The following is an 11,477-nucleotide window of genomic DNA, read 5'->3' as shown; positions in this document are numbered from 1 at the left end:
AGCCTCCAGCTGCTGACAGATTTTGAATATTAAAATGCTTCAAATCTATTAGTTTATGATTTCATAACTATTTTCAATATATGTACATGTTTGGTTCCCTTAAAGTTCTAAATGTTATTATGCATTATAGTTTATGGCTGGTCATTGCAGTGATCCAATCTATTGAAATGAATAATTCCAGATTCATCAATGCCCATTTTAAAATTATAATCCGCTATGAATGTTCTATTAGAGTAGTTTTGACTGCTCTAATAGAAAACATCTGACTGCTCGATTATAGTATCTCAATAGGTTTTCTCAAAGTATACCCTAGTTTACTAAGTTTCCTATCACACTATAGCTATACTGCTCTGCATTTATTCTGTATATTTGTGCTGCTAAATTGTGATATTTCGGTGTTCCTGCTGTAAGCCCACAAGTTATAAAATCTCAGAGGGGTTTCCAGAACCCCAGGAAACTCCATAAATACAGTATGTAATCGATCTCATCCACTCAAAAAAGAAAATGACACAATTCACAACAATCAATGGGCCTGCAGAACATTTAATAACGTATGAAAACTTTGCAGACTCCTTAGATCAGGATAAAACAACAGTTCCTGGGGTACAATTTCGAGGGAGTTTCAGCCATTGTTTATACTGAACAAATTTTAATCCTGGTGTACTTGAAGCTGGTTGAGATGCTCTCTCTGCTGCTGAAACTTTAGTACCCAACACTCACTCTGCCACTTTGCTAAAGCTGCACACAACAATCTGCAATCATCTCATGTAGCTAAATAAGTTAATGGAATTCCAGGCTTAAACTACTGACCTGCAGAATAAATTCCTGGAGATAATTGACTCAGAACAGGCTTGTTCTCTAAGGAAGAGGTTGAAGTATGGGTTACCAGAAAAGCAACTATCACTCCTGTGCTGGCACCTTACCACTCACCTAATTAGATGGAACATATAACCCAGTTTGTGTTCTGTGTTGGTCAATCCAGCTTATGTTATAACTGGCTGTTCCATGGTTTTTGATCAGGGAAGATACACTTGGCACCGTGACTCAGTTTTGCAGGGTTCTGTTTGTAGTTTTCAGAGAGATTTGTCACCTTGGTATGAGCTTTACACTGATCTCCTCATGATCAGCTATCTTTGCTAGCACTAGTCCTCCAAATACTATTCTATGCATCATCAGATCTGACTTGCATGGTGTTGATTTCCTCAGATTCCATCATATTGTTATAACTCTCAGTGCATTGTTACTAGCACCAACATTCATTTTCAGCGCATTATCATTATTACAGGTACACTATAAGACCTAAGGCCAGTTATACCTGATCAACAGGTACAAAATACAACAATAACTAATCACAAATGTACTTATTGTTAATCATATAGTCAATCAATCTCTTGAAATCATCTGTTGACGTTGCACTGATTATTTCCATCATTCCAGGGGCAAATGACTTTTCTTGAAAAAAAGTTCTTCCTAACATCAGTTCTAGAATAGTTCTTAAAAAATCTAAATGCATGTCCTCTAGAGGTATTACTAGAAAAAGTAAAAAAATCAGAAAAAGTCATAATATTATCGTATCTATACTATGTAAAATATTATATGCTGCTATCATGTCACCCCTATACCTCCTGTATTGTAGTGTTGGTAAGTGTAGTGCTTGTAGTCTCCCTGGATAGACTAAATGTTATAAGGAATCAACCATTCTGGTAGCCTTCCACTGAATATATTCGAGTTTGCACATATCAGTTTTGTAGAGGAGGCCCCATATTAGATTACCATATTCTAGAATGGGTGTAACTAATGTGTTATATTAACTAGTAAACATCTCCATAGTTATGTTTAAAAAACTTTTCCTGATTAGACCCAATAGTCAGTTGGCTTTATTAACTATTAACCACAGTTGAGCATTGTGCATGAAATTTAAGTTCAACATCAATTATTACCCCTAGATCTTTTTCTTCTCTGACCTTTTCAATATCAACTCCTTCCATTTTATAAGAATGCCTCGGATTTAACTGACATTAATGTAACAGTTTGCATTTGGATACATTAAAGGTTGACTGCCACAGTGATGACCATTTAACACACATGTCAATATATCCTCCTGCAATGTGGACGAGGGGTGAGAGCGACTAATAGTAGTGTAAATCTTTGTATCGTCAGCAAATAACAGAACTTTATTTTTCTGAAAGATCATTGATGTAAATAGCAAAGAAGAGAGGGCCCAAGACAGACCCCTGTGGTATTCCACTTAGCACATCACTCCACTCTGAAAAAGAACCATTCACAGACACCCTTTGCTTGTGACCTTTCAAAAAGCTTTGCATCTAGTTAAACAAGTTCCCTCTAAATCCATACGCATATATCTTTCTAAGAAGCCTTTCATGAGGTACAGAATCAAAAGCCTTTTTGAAATCCACATGCAAAACATCCACTGAGTCACCCCTGTTCAAAATCTCCGTCCATTCATCCATTGCTGTTAACAACTGAGTCATACAAGACTTACGAAGAAGAAAACCATGCTGGTAATGCAATCAAATGCTCAATCATGGCCTCATGAATAATGGACTCAAATTAAGCTCACAGGACGATAGTTACAAGGTAGTGCTTTGTTGCCTTTCTTGAAAATGGGTATAATGGTAGCTAGTTTCCAGTCAATAAGTAATTTCCCTTTGGATAAAGATTTCATGAATATAATGGTAAGTGGAACACTTATCACAGCAGCTGCTTCTTTTAATACTCTGGAGGAATGCATTATCGGGTCCTGCCGCTTTATGGGATTATAAGTTCATAACTTATTTCTTACTATGTCAGCATCAAAATTGTTATATCATTGCAAATTCATGGTCAGAAAATTTAGGAATAGTGTCTAGATTTTCTCTGATAAAAACACTGGTAAAAATTTATTCAACATCTCTGCTTTCTCTTTGTCACTTGATGCCTCTGTTCCATCTGATGACTCATCAACTAATTTTGGGAATGATGCTAGAATTGACAATCTCCAAAAAGCCGCTTAGGGTTATTTTAACATCAATAAATAAATAAATAAAGTAGCTACTTTACTCTCAAGTTTAGTTCTTAAAGTACATGCTAAGCTCCTCAGAGAGTTTCTTGCTAAAATAATGTATAGGTGGTCCCTGGTGAAATGATAGCTATACTTTCTCCATAATGACTCCTTCTTGTGTTTTAGATCAATAACTTTATTATTAATGTAGGGTGACTTTTTATTCCTTAGCTTTCGCTGTTTTGGTATGCAACAATCCATGGTAGACTGTAAATGTTTAATAAAAATTTCCCAAGCTGAAGATTGACTTTCACTTAAATCTTGTAGCCGCTAGATCATTTGGTCAGTCTATATTGCTTCAAGAAGTCGTCTAAGTTTATTGTAATCACCTTTATTAAAATTATAAATTAGCATGATTGCTATGTTGCAAGACTTTCAACACACTGCTCTGTCTGATGAGCTTTGTGGCTACTTGCTTCGCAAAAATTGGACCTCGCATATAAAAAACTGCGTCTCAGGATTGTGTGCCAGTGCTCTGAAGTTTCAGTAAGTTTTGCACATTGTATCACTTTTTATTTGTTATTCAACTTTACCGGATAGCCCTTATCTAGATCGTATACTGGCGAATTCAAAGGTGAACACTCAGATTAGTCAGACCACTCTTTAACTTCTTCTTTTGGGTGAACGCGGCAGTATCTGTATGGCAGTTTTACCCCAGACTGCCATACAGAAATAGATAGGTAATATACCTAGGTAGATTATCTATGCCCCAGATTGGGGGATTTTACTGCGCGGCGCTGTGAAGGCTCGTTGATTGGTCAGAACCACGTCAATCAATCAGAAGAATCCCTACAATGTGGGGGTTCAAAGCCCTCGGGGTTGCCAGAACAAAACTGCTTAGTTTACTCATAGATTAGAATCTTTGGTTTACTGCCGCGGTTCACCAGATACTGTTTCTTCCAATGAGAAAAGGTGCATGGTCTGGCTCGAGCGTTGCGCGAGACTACGCTCCATACTCGAAGTATGTAGGCTCTATGTACGCTCAGACTTGATTTAGCCTCCGTTATAGTGTCGTGGGATTCATAGTCTATGCTTTTGTGCATACCCTCCAGTGCTTATCCGTTGACTCTAAGTGCGTGGGAGGCAGAAATATTAGCGATCATTAATTAGAAATGTGTTGTCTTGTCAGGAATTTTTCCTTCCAAATGACAAAAGAAAACTACAGACTGACTAAGCATCAGTTTTTCTACTGATGTGTCTTTTCCTCAGAAAAAAAAATCTAAGACTGTAAGCTTATTGTTTCTTTTGTCATATATACATTCTGATTGGAGAGACTAGTTTCTCCCTGACTAAGTACAGACCTCTCAACTTACTGATTTAACCTTGAGACACCCCTCCCCCCGGCATGCAATAAACCCCACAATTATTTGGTGGGGTTCATGCACATACTTGTCAGCTAGCTATACTAGTATACTATAGGCTTAATATACTATCAGTTCAGTATTTGCCAGTAGCTTATTTTTCTCTACTCTATGGTGTTATATGAAAGTACTAAAATTAGTAAGTCCATATTTAAATTGGTTGAGATCCAGCTTGGAAATCAGATTGGGGGTAAATCACGAATTGTTCTTGGTAGAAAGGAGTGGAAATAGATACACGAGGTTGTAAATTGTTTATGGATGTACAGGCCTTTATCGATAACTTATAGTTGCAATTACAAAAATTTACAGAGCAGGATTTTCTGGAAGGGGGGATTTGAAGTGGAATGTCTTAAGGGAGGTCTGCTTCCCTGGGTGCTGTGTGTGCATCTCACTAGCTGAAACATACACACTGCTGTTTATGAAGCACTATAAACCAGTTATATTCACTTACAAATAGCAGATGGCCAACTTTAGTTTTCTGGCACACCAGCGCCCTCCACATCTGAGTTCTCTGTTGGTAAAACTTTCTTCTAAGTATAAAGGTCCTCCTTCAACAATTGACTCCACAGATCTTGACTCTTGTATCCAATATATTTGAGACATCAAGATGTTCAAAAAGCATTCACAATGTAAATATACTTTAACTCCTGACTCATGTATAACATGACCACTCAACTTTATTGCAGCTGCTGCCTTGTAACTAGTCTTGACTCTCAACTAATATCTAGTTATACCTGTGTAATTTCCACCAGGCATCACATGCACAACTGATCACATGATACACCTATAGAAGCAATAATGATTCACCATTAGTGCAATCTGTGACCTTCAGGAGTAGTGCAAGGCTGCGCCAGTGTACAAGCAGCTACTAGAGAGCTCCAGGACTGTAAATTTGGTTTGATTTTTAATTTTAAAATTGCTATTGAAAATGGGTTTGCCTGGCTACGCCTTTGATTTGGAAATTTTGTCAAACCACAGTTTTTTGGTAATAGATTAGCCAGTAAATACTACTTGAGTGCTGATTAGTACTCTTTTCTATAGACCCCAAAGGTGTCTCTAGGATGACATTTAAAGGTGGAATTTTAGTTCTGAAACAGTACTATTATGCTGTACTGATACGGACATGCTCATGGGACATCACTGTTTATTACATGACGAAAATCACCTGTTACGGAATAACCTAACATCAAATACAGCATTAAAATCAAGAAAACATGTACAGGCGGCAAGATATAAAATTTTTAAAAACAATTGCCTAAACTTGAATTTTGGTCTGACCATAGTGAGGCCAAACGAAGCAGCGCACAGCCACCATTTTATGCCACAATTACAAACTCACGGCATGCGACTTGAGTATGCACCTTGTCTTTCCTTCTATCTTCAATCAGGCTGGCCGTCGTCTTCTGCATGTAATGAAATCATATTGAGGCATTGATTTTCTGTATCAACACTTTCCTTGAACAGCATATTTAGATGTCACAAAATTATTTAAAGCGCTGACGCTATTGTAAAAGGTACTGGACACCACCCTGTAACTTCATGATGTATTGGAGACCACGCCCATACTAATAACGATCAAGCATAGAGACCACATCTCTTAATGATCTATTTACTCAAACATGATGACCCTCACTAGCTTATTGGTCTAGAATATCATAATGAAATAAGGAATAGTGACCACAATTACAGTGCGTGCATGGTAGGACAGCTGCATGCTCACATGAATTAGGCTTGCATGATGGTGGAATAAGGTTCATACAAAAGATATCACTATGCATGCTACTTTAGGACACAATTTTTAATGCTTCATTCCTAACGTGCCACCACGGCCAATGTGGAATGCGAAACGGTCATAAGGTACCAATGCTAGTATTATATATTAGTAGTGTAGCAGTAAAGCTCCCAAATTTAGCAAAATTGCATACTCAATCATGATGATTCCAGATTTGACCTTTGGTGACATTTATGGCCATTTTTGCACAAAGCATTGATTATTTGTCTTTAAACTCCCAGAGGCATTAATTATCATGGTAAAGGTCTTGTTGAAAGAAGCAAATAGGTGTCTTCATTCCAAAGCTATGTATAGGCTGCAAATTTACCTGCATAAATTATCCGTGGGCTGGTAAATTAATAGAAATTCTAAAGGATCATAACTTCTGGATAAAATCACCTAAATAAAAACCAAAGTGTTTCTTTCAACCTTTGGTATCATATTTTAACTAGTTCATTTATGCCTCAGGGAGTTAAAGACAGAAATGATTGACTTTCTGTGTAAAAATGACCACAAAGGTCAAATTTGCAATGGCACTATATCTGTATATAGCAAGCTAAATGGGATTGCTGATTCTGATCCAATACCACCTAAATAATATCAATTCCACCCCTCTCTTCCCATCAATACTGGTATTGGAGAAACTTTCAACAAACTTTGTTCTGAGAGGTCTGTTTCAAAAAATTCTTAGGAAGTAAAGCTCTATTTATGGTACCATATTTACAACTGTATCAAAACACACAGTAGTGTGTTGTGCAGTGAAAAGAGCTGGCAAGTCACACCGCGTGTATATTGAAAGAAAATGTGGTTTTCATGCCTGCATAGCTCCATAGTACTTCTTCTAAAGCACACTATTGTACATTATAGTTGTCTGCCCACACAGTAAATTCAGTCCATCCATTCATGAGATATGGGCAACCAAAGTTTCAATTGTTTCTTCGTTTTTTTCTTCTATATACAGGGGACTAGAATATTCATTTTGCACACTTGGAAAAGTATAAAATACAACCGTGTAATTCAATTACCTTGAAAATTAGTACAGATAAAGAGTATATTCTGCCATCAATTTCATGTACTAAGTCTGATATATATTCATAGTGCTATGAACATTCATGCAAAAGAAGAGAAAACTTTAGTCACTGCTACAAGGTAAACTACTTATGGGAATAACTTGAAATTCGGTGTGCATATAAGCTAGCCATTATAGCAGCAGTGCCTTTTGATAGTTTGAAAAACAAAGAAATGATAGCTACAGAGTTACAAAGCTAAAACCAAACAACTGTAAATTGCAGGGTTGAGATCTTCTAATAGAACAGTCACTGTGGGGTAAAAAAGTCATTAAAACTCATCAGAGTTCGAACCAGGGACCTCCATACTGAATGCAGAAATCCTTAACCACTGAGCCACTGCTATCATAGCTGTTCATCTTGCTTAATTTCTACTTTACAAATGAAAATCCTAGCTAAAATACTACTTGATATAGTGGGTTGCTGTATAAGAAGCCACACAAGATCAAAAGATGTTCATGGTGCATTTGTTCGTAAGCTCATGTTATAATTTGGGTTTTTCCTCTTTAGGCTGAAGAGTTTTTTTCCCTGAAGATAAGAGGGCCCTTATCTTCTAAATACAGTGCAACATTGGCCTCACTCATGCAACTCTGTTTTACATACACAAAAACTGTTTTATTGTTTTTGCAAAAGTGTATTATAGACTCTTACATAACAGATAGTGAAATCATGCATGTTGAGGGCGGGAGTGTGACTTCTGGCTTCACCACACACGTGTCAACATAAACATCAAAGGGCTACACTCTAGAGGCTTCCCCATCGAAAATGAATGGCAAAACTTTACAGCATCATAACTGCAGTGTCTTACATTCGAATGAAGCACTTTTAATGTATTTTTAGCTGCGACCTAACCAGCGATATAGGAAGCCTGTGCGATGTAGCATTCGTGAGTTATTAATTGTTTGAGGATCCAGCTCAACGTGTACATACTATAGTAAAAGTTTACTATTTCATAGATCTACTAATGGAGATTCTAGATTGTTCTAGAACATTCTATGTGTGTTCCTCAAAAAAAAAGTGTGCTCTATTGGAGTATTACAATACTATTAAGAAAAGAATCAATTAAAACATGCAATTATATCTTCTGATTCCAATAATCATTATTGTCTGTAGATAAGAAGAAATGTGGGTAAAAACTATGGCTGACTAAGAGGCCATACAGAATACAAAGATATGAAATCCACAAAAAAAAACAGCCAAGCTGTGAAAAAAGGGTACGGCCTTCAAATTATATCATTGCAGCCATTTCTTGGCCACCACCTTTGATTTCACAAACTTTTTCACCTATAGGGCATTGAAGGATGCACTCTTTTTTCACAACCAGGCTGTTTTTGTGTGGATACCCCCTGGTCCCCCTTCACGTACATAAACGTGGTAATAATTCAGTAAGGTGGATAGTTAAGTGTCTCATTATTTCTACATGTATAACTGCTGTAGGTCAACAATGGCAATGGCCAAAGCCAATAATGCCCAGGGTGGATATGAATATCAGCTTGTGGACACTCCACTAGATACACTTGTATGTAAAATATGCCAGAGTCCAAGTAGAGAGCCTTATCTTAGTCTGTGTTGTGGTCATACATTCTGTAAGTCTTGCCTTGATGGTGCAAAAAAGGTTACTGCTACTACTGATGCTTGTCCAATCTGTCGCAATGAAGAGTTTGTTACTGTTCCTAACAAACAAGTTGATCGAGCTGTAAAGGATCTTCAAGTATTCTGTACTAACAAGGAAAAAGGATGTGAATGGCAGGGTGAATTGAATGGTATTATTGATCACCTTGAAAAAAGTAATGGTTGCCTATTTGAGGAGGTGATGTGTTCCAATGATTGTGGAATAAAATTACAACGGCAGTACTTAAGTAGTCACATTGAGGACGAGTGTGTGCGTCGTAAGGTGGAGTGTCAGTATTGCCATGATGGAATAGAAAAACAATATATTGAGGGGAAACACAAGGAGCAGTGTCCTAAGTATCCTTTAAATTGTCCCAACCAATGTGTAGCTCGTAATATTCCTCGTGAAGATATCAATAAGCATAGAGAGGTGTGTCCCCTAGAAGAGGTTGCCTGTTCGGATTGTAAAATAACTTTACAACGAAAACATCTAGCCAACCATGCCAAGACGGAGTGCCCACATCGTAAGGTTGACTGTCAGTATTGCCACATCACAGAAGAACATCAGTTTATTGAGGGTGAACACAAGGAACAGTGTCCCAAGTTCCCTCTCCCTTGTCCAAACAAGTGTGAAGTCGGTACTGTCCTAAGAGAAGAAGTAGAAGAGCATGTGAAGGTGTGCCCACTAGAAATAGTCCCTTGTCAGTATCATGCAGTGGGTTGTGAGGAGAGGATGCCTCGTAAAGATCAAAATAAACACAACAAGGATAAGATGGAAGAACACTTGTCCTTTACTGCACATCAGTTTACTAATGTGCAACACAAACTTACACAGAGAATACAGAATGTGGAAAACAATCTTAAAGTGGAAGTAGATGAAGTTGTTCGAAAGCTTAAAGAAACAGAGAACCAATTAGCAGCTGCTACTAAGCGATTTTACATAATGTTTGTTGTAGAGGTCTTTCTGATTCTTTTAGTAATTATAGCATATCATAATAGAGAAAATTTTGTGCAGATTTTTTTGGATCCACAGTAAACATTGTTATATCCTGTACACTGTAATTGTATACATAAAAGTTTTTGTTTACTTTAATTTTAAGATGCATTACAAAATGTGCGTACAACAAAATGCAGTTGCTAAGTGAGGTATACAGCTACTGTTAACCTATCATGGTACCTAATTTTCACTTCAATAGTATCCTATTTGCTTTAATTTCTAGCACACTGAACTCCTCCAATCCAGACTCCATTGGTTTCAGAGAATGAGCCTTTTTATAAGCATTCTTAGTTGGGTGTCAACAATCACTGGATGTCTAGATTTTTTAAATCGGGGTTTCTGAAAGTTGGTATAGCTGAAAAATAAGGCATCTGAGGACATTTTCCCAGAATTTATTAAGATTTTAGAAGCCCTGACAATCCAATGCTTTAAACTGTAAATACTATAGCTAACTATAGAGCAAAAGTTGTGACTAAGCTGTAGCTTTGATTGTTCTATTATATACAGTAGTTACTTGACTGCTCTATTAGAGTATCTCGATTGTTTTTAACGCACTGGGAGGTGAAAAGTGCAGTGTTGCTGAGGGTTTAATAGCTATAAATGGTGTTAGTTAAGTGCAATTGCATACATGCTGTACAGTGGTATATAGTTGTTTGTTATGACAAATTGTCAATACAACAATAACGAACCTAGCTAGTTAGACTGCCAATGTAAAGGGGGTTTCTGTCGAAACCATAGATCTGCCGCTGCACATCAAAGTAAGATCAGGCTTCATTGCTGCTAATTTACTCTTGGTATGATTTGTCCTCAAAAGTACTGCAGGACTGTCAGTGTTTACCATTAGTATATATGACCCTGGAACTGCCGAAAAGGAAGTTCATCCAAACTATCTGATAGTTCCTTCTATATAAAATACTTCATGCATTTTACAGTGAAATTCCATTATCTATTTCATTAATGGATTGCACCATAATTTACCACTGGTGTACAGTACATATAGTTATCAAACATGCATCCCTCAGCACAATCTGTACAAACTTCATTTTACCACATATGGGCAATGACATTATCATCCTTGTTCACTACAATCCATTCTGAACAGTCTTCATGCAGTTGCCTTTCACATGGGCAAGTTCATGGAGAACTCTAAACAGTCTGTCAATACTGTCAGCAGATCAAGGTGTACTTCTTTCGCAGAAAAGTCTGCTCCACCTCATAGACATTAACACTACTGTAAAGTCCACACCTGAAATATAAATGTTGGCAATGCTAGAACTGGCTACAACTAAGAGTTTCTTCACATTACACCTTAAGAATATGCACAATTATTCATTGTGGACTTTTACTGTATAGTGCTATCTAAGTTCAAAAGGAAAGGTGCACTTCTAATCATCAAACTGTGCTTTATTATCATTATACAATGACAACAATGCACAGATAATCGTAACTGCCCTACCAACACAACAGAAATAAAAACAAATAAATCAGAAACACAATCATTGTTTCCTTGTTTAGTCTTGTGTTACTAAACTGTCCACCATTGCAGATTTTGTCAGCTGATTCAATGTTGGCTGCACTCATGAGTAACAGCACTAGATGGGTTTCAGTC

The 11,477-nt window shown here is 37.1% G+C and overlaps 1 protein-coding gene across 1 annotated transcript; it reads left to right on the top strand.

The window, feature by feature from the left end:
• The first annotated feature begins 3,487 nt into the window (after positions 1 to 3,487).
• Positions 3,488 to 9,987, top strand: LOC136240726 (TNF receptor-associated factor 4-like). Its single transcript, XM_066031764.1, has 2 exons — positions 3,488 to 3,547; positions 8,698 to 9,987. Exon 2 carries the CDS (start codon positions 8,705 to 8,707, stop codon positions 9,905 to 9,907), a length of 1,203 nt encoding a protein of 400 aa, XP_065887836.1. The 5' UTR covers positions 3,488 to 3,547; positions 8,698 to 8,704; the 3' UTR covers positions 9,908 to 9,987.
• The last annotated feature ends 1,490 nt before the right edge of the window (positions 9,988 to 11,477 follow it).

This window comes from Dysidea avara, chromosome 12 (assembly GCF_963678975.1).
Source record: "Dysidea avara chromosome 12, odDysAvar1.4, whole genome shotgun sequence".
Classification (NCBI taxonomy): Eukaryota; Metazoa; Porifera; class Demospongiae; order Dictyoceratida; family Dysideidae; genus Dysidea; species Dysidea avara.
Note: the sequence above shows the minus strand (reverse complement) of the source record. Positions and strands in the feature narration are given on the sequence as shown.